We start from the raw sequence: 25,706 nt of genomic DNA, 5'->3' as shown, positions 1-25,706 counted from the left end.
GTTCACAATGCTTCCAAGTTTTTTATCATCCGCAAATTTTGAATTCATGCCCGGTACACCCAAGGTCATTAATATATATCTGAGAAAGCAAGGATCCCAACGCTGACTCCTGGGGAGCTTCACTACAAACCTTCCACCAGCACAGGAAACATCCATTAACCACTACTCTTCGTTTCCGGTTGCTCAACTAATTCCATATCCATGTTGCTACCGTTCCTTTTATTAAATGAGCTGTAACTTTGCCCACATGTCTGTTGTGTGGCAATGTCTCAAAAGCAATTTGGAAGTCCGTGTAGAGCACACCAACAATATCACCCTCGCCATACTTCTTTTACCTCTTCAAACATTTCCAGAGATTTAGTTAAACATGTTTATACCTTACAAAATCCATGCTGGCTGTTCTTAATTAATCCGTATTTGTCCATGTGACTATTAATTTTGTCTTGAATTGTGGTTTCTGGAAGTTTCCCCACCACTGATGCTAAACTGATTGGCTTCTAGTTGTTTTGCTTATCTTTGCACCCTTTTTTGAACAAAGATGGAATGTTTGCAATTTTCCAATCCCCCAGGACCACCCTGAGCCTAAGGAGGACTCAAACATTATGGCCAGCGCCTCTGCAATTTTCACTCTCACTTCCCTCAGTATCCTTGTGTGTTTCTCAACCAGCCCTGGTTCCTTATCAACTTTAAATATAGATAACTTATCCAATATCTCATCCTTTTCAATTTTAAACACTTTCAGTTTTCAGAATTACCCCTCTTTTACCATGGTCTGGGTGGCAGCTTCCTTCCCGGTAAAGACAGTTGCAAAGTATTCATTTAATACCTCAACAATGTCCAGGTTCTGCCTCCCATGTAAATTTCATTTCTGGTCTTTATTTGGCCTACTTCTCCTTTTAACATCGCTTTTTATTTATTTACCTATGGAAGACTCTGGAATTCCTGGGTGGCAGGTTGGCGCAGTGGTTGGCAGTGCTATCTCACGGCACTGAGAACCCGGGTTCGATCCTGGCCCCAGGTCACTGTCTGTATGGAGTTTCCACATTCTCTCTGTGTCTGTGGGGTCTCACTCCCAGAATCCAAATATGTGCAGGGTTAGGTGGATTGGCCACGCTAAATTGCCCCTTAATTAGAAAAACTAAAAAAAGACTTTGGAATTCCTTTTATGTTAGCTGCCAGTTTATTTTGATACTCCCTCTTTGCTTTTCTTATTTGCTTCTTTACCTATCCTATGAACGATCCAACTTGGTTTTCAATGGTAAGTAAAAGTAAAGTCACCGTAGTCCCAATGACCATAGGATACTTTCTCCTTTGAGGGGAGAGCTGACTGGTGGTGATTTAACCTGAGGATCACCACACCTCAGGCAAGTGGCAAGGTTGAGAAGGCGGGGCCTTCATGAATAACCGGTATGGGAATTGAACACGTGCTGTTGGCCTTACTCTGCATCAAGAACTAGCTGTCCAGCAAATGTGGACCAGGCAGAATGGCACCTGGAGGGTCTCCTGGCCCATCAGAGACCCCTGGGTTTTCAGGGTAAGCGCAGGGTGTCTCCCTTGCCCTCCCCAGAATGCGGGCACCTTGGCTCTGCCCAGTTGGCACCTTGGAACTGCCATCCTGACACTGCCACGATGCCTGGATGACTGCCAAGCTGGCAGGAGCACTGCCAGGGTGGCAGTGCAAGAGTGCCCGAGTGCCAGGATGACACTGCCAGGGTCAGGGGCTGAGGGGGGGGCCATGCCGATGAAATGAGGGTGGAGGGGGGGGGGGGGTTTGAAGGGTGGGAGAGTGCAGGGCAGATAAGTAGGGGCCTCTGGGAGGTCGGTGGGTGCAGGGTGACGGGTGGGGGTCCTGGAACGGAAGGGTAGCTGTAAGGGGGCTTCTGGGAGCCTGAAGAAGGGGAAACCCAGAGACCCCATAGTAGGATGTTTTCACTTGTGAGGTGTGGGGTAGTGTCCATGTGTGTGGGGAGTGACATTGCCCATGGGTGGGAGGTGCGAGGGACCCACAAGCTTACGTAGAGATCAGGGCACTCTTTTAAAATGAAATCTCTGGGCTGGATTCTCCCAAAATGAGACTATATCCACACGCCAGTGTAAAAACGGTGGAGTTTTACTCCTTAAATTCCTTGAAAAAAGTTAAATGAATTCATAGGGGGCTAGCAGGGACCAGAGTGAAACTTGCAGCTTTTGCTGCAGATACGGGCCCCTGCACTTCCAGGTCAGAGGCCGTGCATGTGGACGGCGGCGGCCTCCAGCGGCTGCGCCATGCTCCATGGCGGACTCGGACTGCGGAGCCAGACAAAAAAAATAAACCCCCCGATCGGCTGTGCGCCTGAGCCTCAAACCCCACGCCTTTAATTGTCGGCAGCATATAAGGCCCACCATGGCCTCCGATCCCCCCCGCCCCGACCAGGTCGGCTGCGGACTGAGTCCGCAGCCGCCTCACGAGCATCCCGACTGGCAATAGGTGGTTAGTTCCACGCCATCGGGAACTCGGCCGGTCGGGAGAAGAGGTTTGTTGAGCGGGCCTCTGGCAATGGGTCCCCGGCCATGCAGTGTACTCCATGGTGGCGCTGGTTTTTGGTGCCCGGAGAATTCGCCGGACTGGCAGCGGGCTTGATTGCGGCGTCAAACTGGATTCTCCGCCCCGGCTCTGGCCGCGATTACAGCGTCGGGCTGCGATGAATCCAGCCTTCTGACTTCAGCTCCGCAGAGCTCAAAAAAATTCTAAGTGAGGGCTAAACCGGTGAGAAACTGCCTAGGGCCCAAAAAAATGACTAAGTGTCATTGAATAGCATTGGGGAACTCGCCAGCAGAGCTGGCGGGAAACTCCCTGAAAAACCTGCCACAAATTAACTTAGAAAGTTTTGGGGAGAATCGTGCCCTTAGTCACTTTGTTGGGCCTGGGGAGTTTCTCACCGGTTTAGTCCACACTTAGAATTTCTTTGTATGGACCAGTGCTGAACAGTGCCCGACTGTGGCCTCGCTGAGGAGGCCGGTGGATTCCGCGTTGCTGGTGGATGCCGGGTAAGTTTTCCAAAGCCAGTTTAAAACCGGCTTCGGCATGCACGGTTTGGTTACGCCCCTTGTGAACGTGTTTCAGATTCAGAAACCTCACGGGACTTGGGTGAATCCCTCGAGCCACGAAGACTGTTGGGAAGTTCACAAGAGGACTTTCCCGCATTCACCGGCTGCACCGCAATCAAAGGAGAGTGCAACGTGGTCGGTTGATCGCGCCCTTAGTCTTTTTCCATGGTCGACCTAAACTTTATGATACAATGATCATTTTCTCCTAAGGCACTCGATCTACTTGGGATGCCTCATTTCCAAGCACCAGGCCTTGCCATGACTGCTGAAAACGTTTCCTGAATCCACTGTAGGGACTCTTGGCCCTCTGCCCTTTACACTACGATTCCAGTCTATATTTGGATAATTCAAATCCCCATTTTAAGTACTGTATAGTGTTTTGCCTCTCTCTCTAATTTCCTTGCAAATTTGTTCCTCTACATCCTTTGCAATAGTTAGTACCCTATTGACAACGCCAAGCAATGTAATCACATTAGAACATAGAACATAGAACAGTACAGCACAGAACAGGCCCTTCGGCCCTCAATGTTGTGCCGAGCCATGATCACCCTACTCAAACCCACGTATCAACCCTATACCCGTAACCCAACAACCCCCCCCCTTAACCTTACTTTTTATTAGGACACTACGGGCAATTTAGCATGGCCAATCCACCTAACCCGCACATCTTTGGACTATTTGTTTCTTAGTCCTACCCAAAATGATTCTGTCCTTGACCTGTCTAGGACATCCTCTTTTTCCAGCATTGCAATACTGTCCTTAATCAATGTCCCCACCCTTCTCCCTTTTCATAATTTCCTATCTTTCCTGCACACCTTGTATGCAGGGATATTTAACACCCAGTCCAGCCCTTCTTTGAGCCAAGTCTCTATTATAACTGCAACACCATATTGCCATTTGGCAATCTGTGCCTGTAACTCACAAATCGTATTTACCTTTTCTTCTAGTTGGACAGCTGTCTAGTTCTGCTGATCTTGAACTCAGGAGAGAACTCTGAATTGAGCTTCTCTCCGAGTGGTTACAATTTAATTGTTTAACTAGTGTGCACAGGAGCATTTACCTTGTTTTAAACATTTGACGTAAATTCAGGTAAACTTTAGGGGCTCGTTTAGCACAGTGGGCTAAGACAGCTGGCTTGTAATGCAGAACCAGCAGCGCGGGTTCAATTCCCGTTCCAGCCTCCCCGAACAGGCGCCGGAATGTGGCGACTAGGGGCTATTCACAGTAACTTCATTGAAGCCTACTTGTGGCAATAAGCGATTATTATTATTAGTAAATGTCCAGAGAGGGTGCGGTTTAGCACAATGGGCCAGTTTAGCACAGTGGGCTGAACAGCTGGCTTGTAATGCAGAACAAGACCAGCAGCGCGGGTTCAATTCCCGTACCGGCCTCCCCAAACAGGCGCCGGAATGTGGCGACTAATGGTTTTTCACAGTAACTTAATTGAAGCGTACTTGTGACAATAAGCGATTATTATAAGGCTCAATTGATCCCATTGAGCACATTTTAAGCCTTATTTGACACCAAACTGAAGTTGAATTCCATTTGAGGTTAAGTTAAAAACACATGAGACTATCTGTCATGGAGCTTTCAGTAGAGAGCCCTGGACCAATCTTAACAGCTGGTCTTCAGCACCAAATCAGGCCCTCATTCTAGCTAAGGAAATGGTGGCCATCGTTAACTAAAATTCTTGCATTTGTCATTATTTAATATTTGTAAGATTTTTATTAGAAACTGTAACCAAACAAATTTGGAAAAAATTATTCATATTTTGATAGACATATGAGCCTAGATTTCACAAAGTATGGTGCAACCATGGGTGGATTTAACAAAAAAGTCCGTTTTGGTGCGAAGAGCAGGGTGTTTCTTGGAGCCTGCAGTGTTGAGAATGACCCTCCTATCAAGCAGGAACTTGTTTTTTGGGTGGGGGGGGGGCCTCTGCGGGGAGCACCCTGCCGGGGCCCCACTTATCTTCTTCATTTCCTGCACTGCGCAATTTTTAAATGCTGCCCCAATCTCAAGACCCCCCCCCCCCCCCCCCCCCCCCCGCCTCCACTGCAGCCTCCGGATCCCACCCCTCAATGTCCCAAAATATCAATTTGAGGGATCCTTGAGTTCCCCCTCACCCCACCTCATAAGGGCAGGGCACCCCTGGGCCCGATCCCCTGCACGGGCAACCTGGTATTCAGCTGCCAGCCTGCAGTGCCAAGTGTCAGGGCAACCCCGCCCCCCACTCAGATCCTGACCACCCAGGGGCCTCTGATCACCTTGGAGACCCAAGTGCCGTTATGCCTAGTCCACGCTTGTGGAAACCTGTGCTAAACAGCACCACGGTGAGGTCACTCAGGCACAGTCGTTTGATCCTGGGCCTTGGAATACACCGGCGCAGACATATTTGAGTGAAGCTAACTGCTCACTTAAATTTGCAAATCTGGATGCTGCCCAGTGAGGGCGAGATCCAGATTGCAATGTCTCGCAAGATTTCGTTAGATATCCCGAGGTATCCCGAGCATCATAAATCTCGTGAATCCTCTCGCGAGATTTAATGGCTTAATTGAGTCACCTAGTAAGGCACAACGAGGCCGTTCGATTGGGCCCATATGCATTTTGGCATTATAGTCATAGGCCTGAGAGGTTTGCAAAAATGGTATAATCTTCTCCCCAGCTTCTGGTTTCAAGCCCCTGCCAGTGCATGCTTGGAGAAATATCAAGCTGTTGCATGTGACCTGACTCTGAAAATATGGCTTGGTTAAAGTCAGTAATTTTACCATGCTATATTTTGCTAAGGGGAGTAGGAGGAGGGCATTTCACCCCATTAAATGTATTAAATTGCAAGGAATTCAATCCAGATAAGTGCAAGGTGGTGCACTTGGACAGGACAAACAAGGCAAGGGAATACATGATGAATGGGAAGCACCGAGGATCAGAGTGATGCATGTACACCATTCCCTTAAAGTAGCAGGGCTGGTGGATAAAGTGTTAAAAGGGAATATGGTATACTTGCCTTTATTAGCCAAGGCAGAGAGTTTAAGAGCGGGGAGGTTATGCTGGAACTGTATAAAACTTTGCTTAGGCCACAGCTAGAGTATTGTGTGCAGTTCTGGAATCCACATTATAGGAGGAATGTGAAAGCTCTGGAAAGGGTGCAGAGGAGATTTACCAGGATGTTGCCTGGGCTGGAGAGATATCGTTATGAAGAAGGATTGGATAGACTGGAGTTGTTTTCCTTGGATCAGAGGAGACTGAGGAGGGGAGACATGATTGAGATGCATAACTTTCTGAGGGGCATAGATAGAGTAGACAGGAAGAAACCTTTCCCCTGGGAGGGATCAATGACCAGGGGGCATAGATTTACAGTAAGGGGCAGGTGGTTTATGGGGCATGTGAGGAAAAACGTTTTGACCCAGAGGGTGGTGGGAGTTTGGAACTCACTGCCTGAAAGGGTGGTGGAGGCAGAGACCCTCATAACATTGTATTGATATATGCACTTGTGATGCCAAGGCATACCAGGTCATGGGCAAGGTGCTGGAAAATGGGATTAGAATACTTAGATGGTTGTTTTTGACTTGCGCTGACGTGATGGGCCAAAGGGCCTTTTCTGTGCTGTAGACCTCTAAGACTGACTGCTACCTGCAATTAAAAGGGTGAGGATTCATTTATGGCCAAATAACTACCTTTATTAAAGGTTTCAGATGAAATATTATCAAAAAGCAGATGTGGGGAAACTTCCTTCACCTTTTGATAAAGGGAGAGCTGATGGGCACCCTCCTATGAAAATAGAATTGTACGCTGCATAGCTTGACTCTTTTGAAAAAATTAAATGTACAAATGTCAGTGTATCTACTGTTGTACAGCTCAGCTGGGGATGGTGTTTGTACCTGCAAGGAATTCCCAGTAGATTGAGGCTAGATATTTGGCTGAAATGATAGCATAATGGGCTGGATTATCCGCAGCCCCACGCCAAAATCGCAGCCGGCACCGAGGGGGAGAATCCAGTTTCATGCCATAATCAGGCCCAGCGCTGGTCTGGCGATTTTCTGGGCACCAAAAATCGGCTCCACCGCGGAGTACGCCGTACTGCCGGGGAGCTATTGCCAGAGGCCTTCCCAGTAATCCTCCGCTCTCGACCGGCTGAGTTCCCGACGGCGTGGAGCTAACCATCTATTGCCAGTCAGGTTGCTGGCGTGGCGGCTAATCGGGGACCAGGGGGGGCCTTGTGGGCAGCCAGCGATTAGATGCTCGGGCGTGTGGCTGATCGGGGACTTTATTTTTTTTGTCCTTGTTCTGAAGAGCAGAGTATAGGAATTTATTTGTCTTAGTCCAACTTGAACTGAGAAACATCATGAACAAGTAATAATAGAACAAAACTGTTGAAATGTCACAATTTATGACAGTAAGTATATTATACTAACATATCTGAATTTTCTAAGAACTGAGCTATTGAAAGATGTCCAGTTTATTAGATTAAATTAATCCTGTGTAAATAGAGGTGATATTCCTCCAATTATGTGGAAATTGCAGAGAGAGAAAACACTGTCATTTATCTTCTCTCAGTTAGGTGATGAAACTTTTGCAAAATATATAGTAAATAAATTAAATTCAATTAATGAGGAAAAATACATTGAAGATGGATGACTTTTTTTATCCCCTCCATTAAGAAATCAGTATTCCTATCTCTGTAGCTTATCATTATTTCAACATTCTAGGCTTACATGCTCCCATTTATTCTTAGGTGCTACTGTGCTTTTCTCGAGACACACTAGTTCTTGATCATTTCAGTTACAGCAGTGCTTCCCCCCCCAAGTCATACATCAGAGGTAAGAAAATCTGATTGCCGTTGTACTTTGTATTACACATGTGTACGAAAAGTTTAGCTGGATGAACATTATTGCTATAGTCCAGTTTTAAAATGGAGATTTCAGTTAGGTTGTGAAAGGAAGTTTTTCACTATACAGACTTCAGTATCTATTTCTATTCCAAGGTACCTCCAAACAATAAGTAATGTTAACATGATTTGTATCAGAAATTAGTTACATTTTTGCATGATGAGAAAAATTGTTATTTATGAATGACTAAGGACTCTACTTAGAAAATACTATGATATACACAGAAACATATTTTCTATTCACATCCTTGCGTTGTGTCTTTTGATAGGGAAGCTTGCATTAGAAGATTACACTGTTGTGTATCCTCCAAATGGTAAGTATGATGGAAGAGGTCCCTATAATGGCAGATGCCCTGTTTTCTGATTACAATATATGGATTTTGTAATCTCCAATTTTTTCTTTTTTGTTTCATATATATCTTTTTCTGTGGATAGTGACGTTGAGGAATTCAACCTTTAAATTGGTGACTACAAGTCATCAATGGTTAGGGCATACCTAAGCAATCTTTAACATTGTTGAATAGATGTCAATTGTTTGCTACTTCTTTATTACCGATATGTCTAAATTGAAAATGACAGCTAATTCTAATATATTCACTTACTGTGTTTAATAAGTTGGCCAAAAAGCAATTACAAAACAAAGATCCATTATTTGTCATATTCAACTAAATATCTTTGTTCTGCACAGGGGTAATTCCATTTCATGGATTTGCAATGTACGGTAAGTAGCCTTTCTCCTCATAATGTGAAAAATGGCTGGAGGTTTAAATATGTCTTTAACATTATGGCAGTGACACTGTTTATGATTTGATCTTGCTGATTTGCTTAATATGCTTTAAACTCAGCTTGGTCTGTTGTCTATTGTCTCAACTTCCCACAGTGCCCTGTGGGAAGTGACTTGATGTTGCATGTTTATATGGTTGTGAAAGTGGAAGGGCATATCTCTTTGGCCTCATAAATTCATACATCTGAGGAGAGAAAATATTAAGATGGACAGCATTCTTCGGGACGGCACAGTGGTTAACACTGTTGACTCATGGTGTCGAGGATCTGGGTTCGATCCCCGCCCCGAGGCACTGTCCATGTGGAATTTGCACACATTCCCTGTGTCTGCGTGGGTTTCACCCCCATAACTGAAAGATGAACAGATTAGGTGGATTAGCCACGTTAAATTGCCACGTTTTATTGGAAAAAAAAGATGGTCAGCATCCCTGAAAACCGATAGATAATCAGAGCTGGATTAAATTTATTTGAGGGATCTAAACTAAGCTAGGGAAGAAATGGCAGAAGTCCGACGTACAGTGAAAAGTATTTTTCTGCGTACAGTCCAGACAGATCATTTCATACATGAAAAAAGTATAGGACATACATAATTACACAATGTAAATACATAGGCACAGGCATCGGGTGAACATAACGAGTGTAGTACTACTCAGTAGAGAAGATGTGTGAAGAGATCAGTTCAGTCCATAAGAGGGTCATTCAGGAGTTTGGTAACAGCTGGGAAGAAGCTGTTTTTGAACCTTATTGAGGTATTCTGATTGAATAAACTGGGATTGTTCTCCCTAGAAAGACGGAGGCTGAGGGGCAACCTGATAGAAGTTTATAAAATTATTAGGGGTATAGATAGGGTGAACAGTTGGAGGCTTTTTCCCAGGGTGGAAATGAAAATTACAAGGGGGCACAAGTTCAAGATGAGGGGGAAAGGTTCAGCGGAGATGTGTGGGGGAAGTTTTTTTACACAGAGGGTGGTAATGGCCTGGAATGCACGCCAAGTGAGGTGGTTGAGGCAGATACGATAAGCACATGAACAGATGGGGTACAGGCAATTGGTCTAGATAGGACATGTGATCGGTGCAGGCCTGGCGGGCCGAAGGGCCTGTTCCTGTGCTGTATTGTTCTTTGTTCTGTTAATGCATGTTCTCAGACTTTTGTATGAACACAGACCTTTGAGTACATGTCTACAAATTCATGAAGGTAACAGGACAGTTAGATAAGGTGGTCACGAAGACATATACCACACTTCCCTTTATTGCTGATGCCTGGAGTATAGAGTTGGGAGTTTATGCTAGAATTAAATAAAGCACTAGTTAGATCACAGCAAGAGCACTGTGTACAGTTCTGGTCAAATTACAGAAGAACGTGATCACACAAGGATGGACACAGAGGAGATTTATGGGGATGTTCCCAGGAATGGATAATTTTAGACATGAGGAAAGGTTGGATATACTGGGTTGTTTTCTTTGGAGCAGAGGAGTACAAGGGAAGATTTATTTGAGTTATATAAAATTATGAGGTGTTTTGATTGTGTAGGTAGGAAGGACCAATTTCTGTCAGTGGAAAGGTCAATAAACAGGCATGTATTTAAGATAATTGGTCAAAAGATTTAAGGAAATTTGAAGAGTAAGTTTTCACCTACAAGATGGTAGATGTCTGGAACTCATTGCCGAAAAGGGTAGTAGGGGAAGAAGCCCACACGACATTTTTTAAAAAATGGTTATGTGCTGCAACCCACGGACTATGGACCTACAGCTGGAAGTTTGGGTTAGGCTGGATAGTTCTTACCAGCTGCCACACACACGATGGGCCAGATGGATTTATTTTATGCCGTAAGTCTTTCTATGTTTCTATGCAGAGAATCTCTTTACATAGAACAGTACAGGCCCTTTGGCCCACGATGTTGTGCCGACCATTTATCCTAATCTAAGGTCAACCTAATCTGCACCCCTTCAATTTACTGCTGTCCATGTGCCTGTCCAAGAGTCACTTAAATGTCCCTAATGACTCTGACTCCACTTCCTCTGCTAGCAGTGCATTCCACACACCCACCACTCTCTGTGTAAAGAACCTACCTCTCACATCTCCCCTATACCTTCCTCCAATCACCGTAAAACTATCTCCCCTCATGACAGCCATTTCTGCCCCGGGGGAAAAGTCTCTGGCTATCCACTCTATCCATGCCTCTCATCACCTTGTACACCTCTATCAAGTCACCTCTCTTCCTTCTTCACTCCAATGAGAAAAGCCCTAGCTCCCTCAATCTTTCTTCATAAGACATGACCTCCAGTCCAGGCAGCATCCTGGTAAATCTCCTCTGTACCCTCTCCAAAGCATCCACGTCCTTCCTATAATGAGGTGACCAGAACTGGATACAATATTCCAAGTGTGGTCTAACTAGGATTTTATAAAGCTGCAGCAAAACTTTGAGGCTTTTAAACTCAATCCCCCTGTTAATGAAAGCCAACACACCATATGCCTTCTTTATAACCCTGTCGACCTGGGTGGCAACTTTGAGGGATCTAGGTACGTGGACCCCAAGATCCCTCTGTTCCTCCACACTTCCAAGAATCCTGCCTTTAACCCTGTATTCAGCATTCAAATTCGACCTTCCGAAATGAATCACTTCACATTTATTGAGGTTGAACTCCATCTGCCACTTCTCAACCTTATCAAATGCGTTACTGAAATCCATATACACCACATCCACTGCCCGACCGTCACCAATGTGTCTCATCACATCCTCAAATAATTCAATGAGGCTTGTGAGGCATGACCTGCCACTCACAAAGCCGTGCTGACTATCTTTAATCAAACTATGTTTTTCTAAATAATCATAATGAGTCTATTAACCTGGTTCACACTGTTGTCCTGAGCAACAAGGTCCCTCTCTCTAGTGAATACAGAAGCAAAGTATTCATTTAGGGCTCCCCTATGTCTTCAGACTCTAGGCACAAGTTCCCTCCACTATCCTACTGATCGGCCCTACACTCATTCTGATCATCCTCGTATTTCTCATGTAAGTGTGGAACGCCTTGGGGTTTTCCCTAATCCTTCCCGTCAGGGCTTTCTCATGCCCTCTTTTAGCTCTCAAGTCCATTTTTGAGTTCCTTCCTGGCTACCTTGTAACCCTCCAGAGCCGTGCCAGATCGTTGCTTCCTCAACCTTACGTAAGCTTCATTCTTCCTCTTGACTAGAAGCTCAACTTCTCTTGTCATCCAAGGCTCCTTCACCTTACCATTCCTTCCTCACTTTAGTCTTGTTATTTTTATTTGGCTGTTGTTGGAGTGTATATATGAACTTTCTCAGTGACTATACAAAATTACTGCTCTTGGCTTCTTGAATAAATGGAATGTTGGGTTGCCAGAAATATGGGCAAAGATATATGACAATATTTTATATTTAGATGATACTTATTCTGTTACTTTATTTCCAGCATAAAATGTAGTGAACATTTTCACCAGCCATATTACAATGTTTCACACTTGGTCCAGTTGTAAAAATATTAAGATTGTGAGGTGGTTACTCTGTTTAAGAAAGCATCAATGGAAAATCAGTTTTTTTTTTAATAAACAATTTTATTGAGGTAGTTTTTGGCTTTATAAACAGTTACAGACATCATCAGAAAGGAAGCAAAAAAGGCAAAAATGTGCAAACATCCACGTACTTTCAATACTTCCATCGTAACATATTGCACAAGCCCGCTCCCCTCCCACCGGAACTACCCGCCATATTTTCCCTCCTACTCTACTCTACCCCCCCCTCCCCCCACCCCCCTGCTGACGCTCACTCTCCCGCAAAGAAGTCAATAAATGGTTGCCACCTCCGGGTGAACCCCTGCACAGATCCCCTCAAGGCGAACTTAATTTTTTCCATCCCCAGGAAACTCGATATGTCCGCAAGCCACCACTCAGTCTTCGGGGGCTTTGAGTCCCTCCACGCCAATAATATTCGTCGCCGGGCTATCAGGGAAGCAAAGGCCAGCACATCGGCCTCTTTCTCCCCCTGGACGCCCGGGTCTTCCGAAACCCCAAAAATTGCCACCCCTGGACTCATCACCACCCTTGTTTTTAGCACCTGGGACATGACCCCCGCAAATCCCTCCCAGTACCCCCTCAGCTCAGGGCATGCCCAAAACATGTGAACATGGTTCGCTGGTCCTCCCGCGCACCTAGCGCATTTGTCCTCTATCCCGAAAAATTTGCTCATCCGAGCCACCGTCATTTGGGCCCGGTGAACGACCTTAAATTGGATCAGCCCGAATCTAGCACATGTCGCGATCGAGTTTACCCTACTCAGGGCCTCTGCCCACAGCCCATCCTCCATTTCCCCGCCTATCTCCTCCTCCCATTTAAGTTTCAGTTCCTCTGTCTGGGACCCTTCCTCCCTCATGAGCACCTTATATATACCCGAGACTCTGCCCTCCCCTTCTTCCCTCCTAGAGACTATTCTGTCGAGGATCCCCATTGCCGGGAGGCGCGGGAAAGATGGGACCTGTCTACGAACAAAGTCCCACAACTGTAAGTATCTAAAATCATTTCCCCTTACCAACCCAAATTTCTCCTCCAAGCTCCTCAAACTCGCGAAGCTCCCTTCCAGGAACATATCACCCACCCTTCCCGCCCCTGCTCGCCGCCATACTCGGAACCCCCCATCCATACTGCCAGGGGCAAACCGATGGTTGTCGCAGATTGGCGCCCAGACAGACGCCCCCATCTCCCCCACATGCCTCCTCCACTGGCCCCATATCCGCAGGGTCGCCACCACTACCGGGCTGGTGGTGTACTTGGCCGGCGGCAGCGGTAGAGGAGCCGTGACCAGGGCTTCCAAACTGGAGCCCCTGCACGAAGCCGCCTCCACCCGCTCCCAAATAGACCCTGTACCCACCATCCACTTCCTTATCATAGCGATGTTGGCCGCCCAGTAATAATTGACCAGACTCGGCAAAGCCAGCCCTCCCTCGCTGCGGTTCCTCTCCAACATCGCCTTCTTCACCCGCGGAGACTTTCCCGCCCAGACAAAGCTCATGATCAGCCCGTTAACTCTTTTGAAGAAGGACTGTGGGATAAAGATCGGGAGGCACTGAAAAATAAACAAAAATCGAGGGAGGATTGTCATCTTTACAGTCTGCACCCTTCCTGCCAGCGACAGCGGGAGTGCATCCCATCTCCGAAACTCTCCCTTCATTTGCTCCACCACCCTGGCCAAATTTAACTTATGCAGCCTGCCCCAGTCTCGTGCCACCTGGATTCCCAAATACCGGAAATTTTCCTCAAATAGCCTAAACGGTAGCCCTCTCAATCTGTTCTCCTGGCCCCTTGCTTGTACCACAAACATTTCACTCTTGACCGTATTTAATTTGTATCCTGAGAACTGGCCGAACTCCCTCAGCATTCCCAGTATAGTTCCCATCCCGGCCACTGGGTCCGACACGTACAGGAGCAGGTCGTCTGCATAAAGAGAAACCCTGTGTTCAACCCCGCCCCTCACCATCCCCTTCCAACCCTCTGCGGCTCTCAGCGCAATCGCCAGCGGCTCTATGGCCAGCGCAAACAGCAGCGGGGAGAGCGGGCAGCCCTGCCTGGTCCCTCGGTACAACCTAAAGTACTCCGACACTTCTCTGTTGGTCCTGACGCTGGCCCTCGGGGCCTGATATAATAATTTGATCCAATCCACCAATCCCTCCCCGAACCCAAACCGTCCGAGCACCTCCCATAGATAGTCCCACTCCACCCGGTCAAAGGCCTTCTCGGCGTCCATTGCCACCACTACCTCCACCTCTCTACCCGCCGGGGGCATCATTATCCCATTGAGCAATCTCCTCAGATTGGCCGCCAGCTGCCTACCTTTCACGAACCCCGTTTGATCCTCCCCAATCACCTCCGGTACACAGTCCTCCATTCTACCCGCCAGTACCTTTGCCAGGAGCTTGGCGTCTACATTAATCAGGGAGATTGGCCTGTAGGACCCGCACACCTCCGGGTCTTTACCCCGCTTCAATATCAGAGATATGGTGGCTTGTGACATTGTCGGCGGCAGGGTCCCTCTGTCCCTTGCCTCATTGAAAACCCTCGCCAAGACCGGGCCCACCAGCTCAGAGAACTTCCTATAAAACTCTACTGGGTATCCATCCGGCCCCAGGGACTTCCCCGACTGCATGGCCTTTAGGCCCCCCAATACCTCCTCTACTCTAATCGGGGCCACCCAGCTCTTCCACTCGCCCCCCCCCCCCCCCAACTGTTGGGAATGTTAACCCGTCCAGAAACCTTTCATCCCCTCTGGTTCTTCCGGCAGCTCCGAAGTATACAGCTTACGATAGAAGTCCCGGAATACCCTATTCAATTCTGCCGGATCCTCCACTTTGTGCCCCCCCTCGTCCCTCACTCTACCTATTTCCCTGGCCGCCTCCCTCCTCCTGAGTTGCTGCGCTAACAGTCTGCTGGCCTTTTCCCCATACTCGTACACCACTCCCCTCGCCTTCCTAAGCTGTTCCACGGCCCTGCTCGTGGATAGTGCCCCCAGTTCCGCCTGTAGTCTCTGCCTCTCCCTGAGTAAAACCTCCCCCGGGGACTCCGCGTGCTCTTCATCTATCCAACCCATTTCCCTGACCAATCTATCTATCTCTGCCCGGTCTGCCTTGGCTCTGTGGGCCCCAATTGAAATCAGCTCCCCCCGCACTACTGCCTTTAGCGCCTCCCATACGGTCGCCGCTGAGACCTCCCCAGTGTCATTCACCTGCAGGTAATTTTTTATACATTTCCGAAGCCTCTCGCAGATCCCCTCCTCCAACAGCAGTCCCACATCTAGCCTCCATTGCGGGCGTTGATAGCTCGCTCCCCCGAACTGCAGGTCCACCCAATGCGGGGCATGGTCTGAAATGGTAATTGCTGAGTATTCCATGTTCTTTACCTCCCCCATACAGTCCCTGCTTAGTACAAAGAAATCTATCCTGGAATATACTTTATGGACGTGCGAGTAAAAAGAGTAGCCCCTTCCTGTTGGCTGTCCCACTCTCCAGGGGTCCACTGCCCCCATTTGCTCCATAAACCTTTTCAGCTCCCTTGCCTTTGCTGAGAGTCTACCAGTTCTGGGACACGACCGATCCAAAGTCGGGTCAAGGACCATGTTAAAGTCCCCTCCCATTATTAGCCTGCGAGAATCCAAGTCCGGGATCTTCCCCAGCACTCTTTTAATGAAGTCCACGTCATCCCAGTTCGGGGCATATATATTCACCAGCACCACTCTTCTCCCCTCCAGTCTGCCCCGTACCATCAGGTATCTGCCCCCCCTGTCTGCGGATATGCCCTCTGCCTCAAATTGCACGCGCTTGTTGATCATGATTGCCACCCCTCTGGACTTCGAGTCCAAGTCCGAGTGGAAAACCTGGCTAATCCAGCCCTTCCTTAGCCTGGTCTGGTCTGACACTTTCAGATGTGTCTCTTGCAACATAATTACGTCCGCCCTCAGGGCCCGCAAGTGCGCGAACACCCGCGCCCTCTTAACCGCCCCATTCAGTCCCTTAACGTTCCAGGTGATCAGCCTGGTCGGGGGGCACATCCCACCCCCCCCCCCCCCCCCCCCACCCCCCCCCCCCCCCCCACCCCACCGGTCAGTCATAGCCTTTCTCGGGCCGGCCCCTGACCCGTGCGTCGCGCCATTCCTGGCCCGCCCTTTGGCTGCCTCCACCCGCGACCTCCTTTCCAGTGCCTATTTCAAGTCCCTCTCCCGTCAGCAGAACAACCCCCCCCCCTCCCCTAACCCCATCCCCCGATACCCCCACCCCTGCCATCTACTGGCTGTAACTTCCCCCCCATCTGACTTCCTTGACTAGCCAATCTGCTAGCCCGGTGACTCAACACTCCGGCGCCTTCCTGTCCCATTCCCCTTGTTTCCCCGTCCTCCTCCCCACCCACTGGGGCAAGCCGGCTCCAGTGTCTTCCGCGAGCTGCACAAAAAGCACAAACCAGCCCAAACAGGAAAAAAAAAGAAAAAACCACAGAAAAAAGAGAAAAAGCACATAAATGTCCATGAACAAAGGAAAGAGTCTCAAATGTTCTGCTTGGCCCCCTTGGCCCAGCAAACCGTTGAGCAGCAGTCCAGGCACATTTGGCGTTCCTTCCCACAGAAATCCTCGGGCCTTAACTCGTGTCCTTGGGGCCTCCTTTCGGGACCAGCCTCAGGTCCCTCACAAAATCCATCGCTTCTTCGGGCTCGGAGAAGTAGTGGTGTTGACCCTGGTGCGTGACCCATAGCCGAGCTGGGAACAGCAGACCAAACTTCACGTGCTTCTTGAACAGCACCTCCTTGACATTCTTAAAGGCTGCTCGCCGCCGAGCCACCTCCTGGCTTAGGTCCTGATAAATGCGGAGAACACTGTTGTTCCACGTGCTGCTCCTGGCGCTCTTTGCCCACTGCAGCACCCGCTCCTTGTCCACGAACCTGTGGCACCTAATCACCATCGGGCGGGGGGGTCCACCCGGCCGCCCCTGCCTTGCCTGCACTCTGTGTGCCCCCTCCAGCTCCAGCGGTCGCGGAAAGGCTTCGGCCCCCATCAGCTGCTTCAGCAGGTCTGCTACAAACGCTGCAGCATCAGCTCCCTCCGCCCCCTCCGGGAGGCCGACCATCCTCAGATTGTTCCTGCGGACTCTATTCTCCAGCTCCTCCACTCTGTCCTACAGTCTTCTCTGCCACTCTTTCAGGCCGTCCACTTCTAGCGCTGCAACCGTTTGCGCATCCGCCTGCTCCTCCACCGCCTCTCCCAGCTCCTTAACTTTAACATCCTGGGCGTCCAGCCTCTGGTTCAGCTGATCCACCGCTTTCTGGATTGGGTCCAAGCTGTCCCGCTTCAGCGCTTCAAAACTGGACTTCATTACCTGGAGCATGTTATCCAGCGCCAGCTGGATTGCTGAGTCCGGGGTCCGTGTGTCCGCCATCTTAGGTCCCAGGTAATTTTCTTCAGGTCCTTGTCTCTGTCCCTTTTTCTCCTTCTTCTTCTGCCTTCTGGAATCCCGCTGTTCCTTGTGCCGCAGCCCGCTCCTCAGCGCCTTCGCTGCCGCTTTCCTTCGCCCAGCTCCTTGAATTTTACCTCCTGGGCATCTGAAGTGGGTCCAAGCTGTCCCTCCTCAGCAACTCCAAACTTTTTTTTCCCTTTGTCCTGGAGGAAGGAAGGTCCGTGGGTCTGCCATCTTACCCTTCAGGTCAGCTTCCTCCTTGCCTCCGTCTCTCTCTCTCTCTTTCTTCCTCACCTGCTGGCCTCCCACACTTCCATCTGCTGCAGCCCGCTCTCCTCTTCTGTTCCCGGCAGCCTTTTTGCCGCCCCCGTGGTCCCGTTATCGCGGGGAATCAGCTGTTCAGCCCCGCCGGAGTGAGAGCCCGCCGAATGTGCGGCTCACTCGTCCATCGCCGCCACCGGAAGTCGGAAAATCAGTTTTAATGTACCTACTTCCAGTGTCACACTTGATTTCATTGAAGAAAAGCAATAAAGAAATTGCAAAAGTTGACAGCTGATATAAGAAACAATATTTTTCTCAAACTTCCATTTTAGTTAATTTGCCTCATTGGAACAGGACTGGATGTGAGGGTATACTTTTGAAACTATTGGAGTCTTAGATTTTATATTCATATACTTTCAGTACTCAAAGCTTAACATACAGGGGTAGTGTTTCCTCGAGGACATACTATTTCAGTATGGTTCACCCAAAAATTACCAAACTAAAGAGCACCATTTAAAAGCTTTTAAATATGAAAATATATTTGATTTACTAAGATCATGACTTCCATGAAACCAGTAAATAGTTTTGTATAGCCATTTAAAAAAAATACTTTAATTCAAAATTTCCCTTTATATAATACAACAAAAGGAATGAATAACACAAATACACACACATAAATCCCCCAAAACATAAACGAATCGCTCTCACAGCTCAACCCCTCCCCCCTTCCCTTCCCTTCACAAGACCTCAACTTTTGCCTTCGGATACTGAATCCTTTCCTCCACCACCATCATCACCCCTACAAGCTCTTTCACTGCCTCTGAACTCCTTTCTAATTTCTCTCATCCGGCCCAGCACTAATGTTTAACTTTTATATTTCAATTGGTACCTTTGACTACAGTTTGCTTTTCTTATTATTCTTCACCAACTTGTCTGATCTGACCATTCACTAGATTATTTAGTAATTCTTATAAAGTAAAAAATGCAAATGCTGAAACATGACTTCTATCAATTGTTTGGATGCTTAACAACTAAAGGGTCTAATTATGAAGCACTTGCTATCTATTATGGGTGGCATGGTAGCACAGTGGTTAGCACTGTTGCTTCACAGCACCAGCGACCTGGGTTCGATTCCCAGCTTGGGTCACTGTCTGTGCGGAGTCTGCACGTTCTCCCCGTGTCTGTGTGGGTTTCCTCCGGGTCCTCTGGTTTCCTTCCACAATCCCGAACAATGTGGTTGTTGGGTGAATTGGCCATTCTGAATTCTCCGTCAATGTACCCGAACAGGCGCCGGAATGTGGCGACGAGGGAATTTTCACAGTAACTTCATTGCAATGTTAATGTAAGCCTACTTGTGACACTGATAAAGAATATTATTGTTGCACAAGACTTTTTTGAGGTTCTCCATCATCTCCTTTCCTTGCCTTTCAAAGTACTTGTCGAATTGTCTCTTGATCTCGAGTGACAGTACCTCAATCAGCATTTCTACTGTGATGGGCACATCCCCACTCATCGAGGTCGCCTCTACCATTTTCCCTCCCAATGAGCTTCGCACCCTTTCTATCTCCGCCGAAGGGCTGCCACTTGTACCCTTCTTTCCAACATTCTTTTCCATGGCTTTCGACATCATTTTATCAAATACAATTAGATGGGCCACTATATAGTCATTTAGAGACATTTTCAATTTAAAATCTGCTTACTCGCAGATTCTGGACTGGGCACTTGTTAAAAATACATTTATTTTTGATAAACTAATTTTCAGCTGTGTTATTAAAATGATGCTATTCTGATACATCAAGGATGTTTTTAATGCAAACATGAAAATAAATACATTGCAAAATGACCCTTGATTAAATAAGTTCACAGACGATAATACAATGTTACATATGTGATTATACAAATAAGAAACTTGAAATTAAACTTCCTTTTGGAAAACTGGTGTAATTCTGAGAGCAATTTGCACCTGGATTGCTGATTGCACTTTTTCTTTTTACAAATTATTATGTTCCCTATACTAGGTTGAGGATATAGTTAAGGATTGTTGTGAGAAAACTGGCCCTGATCACAAAAAGAATCAAGCTATGATTTGTGTTGTGCAATCTTGGATTTTACATATTGTTTCTTGCTTATTTGCAGTTGCTCCACTCTGTTTTCTCTACCATGAACCGTCCAAACTATACCAAGTTTTCAGAGAAATGTATGTGCGATATTTCTTCAGGCTTCATTGCATCTCATCTCATTCCTCGGTAAGTTATGTGAATGCCTGAATATTCCGCACGAGATACTGCAATGGATATGCATTCTTTCTGAAGAATATGATTTGTACTGGTGAAGATTTATTGTGTTGAAATGTAACAGAAGGTAAACCAATTTAAGTAGTGTGTTGTTTCTTTGTTGACTTATTGTGTATTTTTTAATAGCAGTCCCCAGTGTTTGTACTCTTAGCCCATTATCTTTAGCCAGGGATTATATGAAGACAGAAATAAAAATTTTAAATGCCAAAACTGCAGGAGGGTTATCTAGCCTTGTGCCTGATGATGACTGTCGAAGAAATATTTATCACAGCTGAAGAACAATGACAAAATTGACCAGCAGTTTCATTTCTAGTCTGGAATTTGCGTTTATTGTCACGTGTACCGAGGTACATTGAAAAGTATTGTTCTGCATACAGTCCAGACAGATCGTTCCAAACATGAATAAACATAGGACATGCAACAGATACACAATGTAAATACATAGATATAGATATCGGGAGAAGCATACGGAGTGTAGTACTACTCAGTAGACAAGCTGTGTGGAGAGATCAGTTCAGTCCATAAGCGGGTCATTCAGGAGTCTGGTAATAACGGAGAGGAACTGTTTTTGAACCTGTTACTGCGTGTTCTCAGACTTGTGGAAGAAGTTGGAAGAGAACATTTTTGATTATGCTTCCCGCTTTCCCGAGATAGTGGGAAGTGTAGACAGAGTTAGTGGATGGGAGGCAGTTTTGTGTGATGGACTGGGCTGTGTTCACGACTCTCTGTAGTTTCTTACGGTCTTGGGCTGAGCAATTCTCTAAAGGTGGAGTCAGAGGTAGATAGGCAGTAAAGAAGGCTTTTGGCATGCTGCCTTCATCAGTCAGGGCATTGAGTATAGAAGTTGGAAAGTTATGTTGCAGTTGTGCAGGATGTTGGTGAGGCCGCACCTGGAGTATTGTGTTCAGTTTTGGTTGCCTTGCTATAGGAAAGGTGTTATTAAACTGGAGCGAGTGCAGAAGAGATTTACAAGGATGTTGCTAGGACTCAAAGGACTGAGTTATAGGGAGAGAATGGACAGGCTAGGACTTTTTCTTTGGAGCTTAGCAGACTGAGGGGTTATCTTACATAGGTGTATAAGATCATGAGAGGCATGGATAGGGTAATAGAATGTACCCAGTCTTTTTCCCAGGGTTGGTGAATCAAGAACTAGAGGGCATAGGTTTAAGTTAAGAGGGGAAAGAATTAATGGGAACTTGAAGAGCAACATTTTTACACAGTATGTATGTGGAATGCCAGAGGAAGTGGTTGAGGCAGGGGCATTAACATTTAAAAGACATTTGGACAGATACATGGATAGGAAAGATTTAGAGGGATATGGGGCAAATGCAGGCAAATGGGGTTAGCTTAGGTGTGTTTCTGGTTGGCATGGACCAGTTTGGGCTGAAGGGCCTGTCTCTGACGTTGATTCTAGGAATTGGCATACCAGGCTGTGATGCAGCTAGATAGGATGCTTTCTATGGTGAATCTGTAAAAATTGGTAAGAGTCAATGTGGACACTGGCTGGGTCACTGTCTGTGCGGAGTCTGCACGTCCTCCCCGTGTGTGCGTGGGTTTCCTCCGGGTGCTCTGGTTTCCTCCCACAGTCCAAAGATGTGCGGGTTAGGTGGATTGGCCATGCTAAATTGCCCGTAGTGTCCTAAAAAGTAAAGGTTAAGGGGTGGGGGGTTGTTGAGTTACGGGTATAGGGTGGATACATGGGTTTGAGTAGGGTGATCATGGCTCGGCACAACATCGAGGACCGAAGGTCCTGTTCTGTGCTGTACTGTACTGTTCTATGGACATGCCAAATTTCCTTTTTTTCCTGAGTAAGTATAGGCGCTGTTGTGCTTTCTTGGTCGCAGCGTCAACATGGGTGAACCAGGACAGGAACCGATGTCCTAGGGGGTGGTGTTTTCTAGAGCTGTTGGGGAGGGTTTAAACTAATGTGGCAGGGGGATGGGAACCGATGCAGGAAGTTGGAAGGTAGTAAAACAGGGACAGAAGCAAAAGGAAGTAAGGGGAAAAGTGCAAGGCAGAGAAGACATAGTCAAAAATCAAAAAGGGCGACAGTACAAGGTACAGTGACTGAGGGGAGCTCAGTGAATAGGCCCAGTAATACTAAAAGGAATAAAACTGGAGATGTTAAGATTCAAAACAGAGGTAAAAAAACCAACATAAGTGTACTTTTCCTGAATGCTCGTAGTATTCGGAATAAAGTAAATGAGTTGATGGCACAAATCATCGTGAATGACTATGATTTAGTGGCCATTACTGAAACATGGTTAAAGGATGGTCACGACTGGGAGTTAAATATCCGAGGGTATCAAACTACTCGGAAGGACAGAGTGGATGGTAAGGGAGGTGGTGTTGCTCTATTATTTAAGGATGACATCCGGGCAATAGTAAGGGATGACATCGGTGCTATGGAGGATAAGGTTGAATCCATTTGGGCGGAAATCAGGAATAGTAAGGCGAAAAAGTCACTGATAGGAGTAGTCTATCGGCCACCAAATAGTAACGTTATGGTGGGGCAGGCAATAAACAAAGAAATAACTGATGCATGTAGAAATGGTACAGCAGTTATCATGGGGGATTTTAATCTACATGTCGATTGGTTTAACTAGGTCGGTCAAGGCAACCTTGAGGAGGAGTTTATAGAATGTATCCGCGATAGTTTCCTAGAACAGTATGTAATGGAACCTACGAGGGAACAAGCGGTCCTAGATCTTGTCCTGTGTAATGAGACAGGATTGATTCATGATCTCATAGTTAGGGATCCTCTCGGAAGGAGCGATCACAATATGGTAGAATTTAAAATACAGATGGAGGGTGAGAAAGTAAAATCAAATACTAGTGTTGTGTGTTTAAACAAAGGAGATTACAATGGGATGAGAGAAGAACTAGCTAAGGTAGACTGGCAGCAAAGACTTTATGGTGGAACAGTTGAGGAACAGTGGAGAACTTTCCAAGCGATTTTTCACAGTGCTCAGCAAAGGTTTATACCAACAAAAAGGAAGGACGGTAGAAAGAGGGGAAATCGACCGTGGATATCTAAGGAAATAAGGAAGAGTATCAATTTGAAGGAAAGGGCATATAAAGTGGCAAAGATTGGTGGGAGACTAGAGGACTGGGAAATCTTTAGGGGGCAACAGAAAGCTACTAAAAAAGCTATAAAGAAGAGGAAGATAGAGTATGAGAGTAAACTTGCTCAGAATATAAAAACAGATAGTAAAAGTTTTTACAAATATATAAAACAAAAAAGAGTGGCTAAGGTAAATATTTGTCCTTTAGAGGATGAGAAGGGAGTTTTAATAATGGGAGATGAGGAAATGGCTGAGAAACTGAACAGGTTTTTTGTGTCGGTCTTCACAGTGGAAGACACAAATAAAATGCCAGCGACTGATAGAAATGAGGCTATGGCAGGTGAGGACCTTGAGAGGATTGTTATCACTAAGGAGGTAGTGATGGGCAAGCTAATGGGGCTAAAGATAGACAAGACTCCTGGCCCTGATGGAATTCATCCCAGAGTGCTAAAAGAAATGGCTAGGGAAATTGCAGATGCACTAATGATGATTTACCAAAATTCACTAGACTCTGGGGTGGTCCCGGTGGATTGGAAATTAGCAAACGTGACACCACTGTTTAAAAAAGGAGGTAGGCAGAGAGCAGGAAATTATAGGCCAGTGAGCTTAACTTCGGTAGTAGGGAAGATGCTGGAAACTATCATCAAGGAAGAAATAGCGAGGCATCTGGATAGAAATTGTCCCATTGGGCAGACGCAGCATGGGTTCATAAAGGGCAGGTCATGCCTAACTAATTTAGTGGAATTTTTTGAGGACATTACCAGTGCAGTAGATAACGGGGAGCCAATGGATGTGGTATATCTGGATTTCCAGAAAGCCTTTGACAAGGTGCCACACAAAAGGTTGCTGCATAAGATAAAGATGCATGGCATTAAGGGTAAAGTAGTAGCATGGATAGAGGATTGGTTAATTAATAGAAAGCAAAGAGTGGGGATTAATGGGTGTTTCTCTGGTTGGCAATCAGTAGCTAGTGGTGTCCCTCAGGGATCCGTGTTGGGCCCACAATTGTTCACAATTTACATAGATGATTTGGAGTTGGGGACCAAGGGCAATGTGTCCAAGTTTGCAGATGACACTAAGATGAGTGGTAAAGCGAAAAGTGCAGAGGATACTGGAAGTCTGCAGAGGGATTTGGATAGGTTAAGTGAATGGGCTAGGGTCTGGCAGATGGAATACAATGTTGAAAAATGTGAGGTTATCCATTTTGGTAGGAATAACAGCAAACGGGATTATTATTTAAACGATAAAATATTAAAGCATGCCGCTGTGCAGAGAGACCTGGGTGTGCTAGTGAATGCTTCTTCATGCTGGTGCATGAGTCACAGAAAGTTGGTTTACAGGTGCAACAGGTGATTAAGACGGCAAATGGAATTTTGTCCTTCATTGCTAGAGGGATGGAGTTTAAGACTAGGGAGGTTATGTTGCAATTGTATAAGTTGTTAGTGAGGCCACACCTGGAGTATTGTGTTCAGTTTTGGTCTCCTTGCTTGAGAAAGGACATACTGGCGCTGGAGGGTGTGCAGAGGAGATTCACTAGGTTAATCCCAGAGCTGAAGGGGTTGGATTATGAGGAGAGGTTGAGTAGACTGGGACTGCACTCATTGGAATTTAGAAGGATGAGGGGGGATCTTATAGAAACATTTTAAATTATGAAGGGAATAGATAGGATAGATGCGGGCAGGTTGTTTCCACTGGCGGGTGAAAGCAGAACTAGGGGACATAGCCTCAAAATAAGGGGAAGTAGATTTAGGACTGAGTTTAGGAGGCACTTCTTCACCCAAAGGGTTATGAATCTATGGAATTCCTTGCCCAGTGAAGCAGTTGAGGCTCCTTCATTACATGTTTTTAAGATAAAGATAGATAGTTTTGTGAAGAATAAAGGGATTAAGGGTTATGGTGTTCGGGCCGGAAAGTGGAGCTGAGTCCACAAAAGATCAGCCATGATCTAATTGAATGGCGGAGCAGGCTCGAGGGGCCAGATGGCCTACTCCTGCTCCTAGTTCTTATGTTCTTATGTAGGACAGATTGTTGGTGATGTGCACACCTAGGAATTTGAAGCTGCCAACCATCTCACCTTGGCACCATTGATGCAGACAGGGGTGTATATGATTCATTGCTTCCTGATGTTAATGGCCAGCTCCTTCGTTAATCTGAAGAATATTGAGATTATCAAAGTCAGCAACATTACTAAATCCAAAACCCATGGGGTTAAGTAACCTGATAAATGAAACCAGAAGGTCTCCTGATTACTACATTGCTCCTTTTGAGCTTCAGCAATTAAATTCCCCAGCCTATGCCTCAAATTGAACTAGGCTGCAAAACCATTGCATTCAGCTTTTATTTAAAAAGTGATCACTATTTCAAACAATTTTGCTCTTTGGCGAAG

At 46.5% G+C, this 25,706-nt stretch overlaps 1 protein-coding gene across 1 annotated transcript in view; it reads left to right on the top strand.

Moving 5' to 3' along the window:
* Nucleotides 1–25,706, top strand: part of tbc1d19 (TBC1 domain family, member 19) — a 168,783-nt gene that overhangs the window by 119,285 nt on the left and 23,792 nt on the right. Inside the window, exons 14-17 of the mRNA XM_038791449.1 lie at nt 7,820–7,904; nt 8,242–8,286; nt 8,661–8,693; nt 20,098–20,207. Coding sequence (XP_038647377.1) covers nt 7,820–7,904; nt 8,242–8,286; nt 8,661–8,693; nt 20,098–20,207 — 273 coding nt within the window. The remainder of the gene's footprint in view (nt 1–7,819; nt 7,905–8,241; nt 8,287–8,660; nt 8,694–20,097; nt 20,208–25,706) is intronic.

Source organism: Scyliorhinus canicula, chromosome 3, assembly GCF_902713615.1.
Source record: "Scyliorhinus canicula chromosome 3, sScyCan1.1, whole genome shotgun sequence".
Taxonomy (NCBI): domain Eukaryota; kingdom Metazoa; phylum Chordata; class Chondrichthyes; order Carcharhiniformes; family Scyliorhinidae; genus Scyliorhinus; species Scyliorhinus canicula.
Note: the sequence above shows the minus strand (reverse complement) of the source record. Positions and strands in the feature narration are given on the sequence as shown.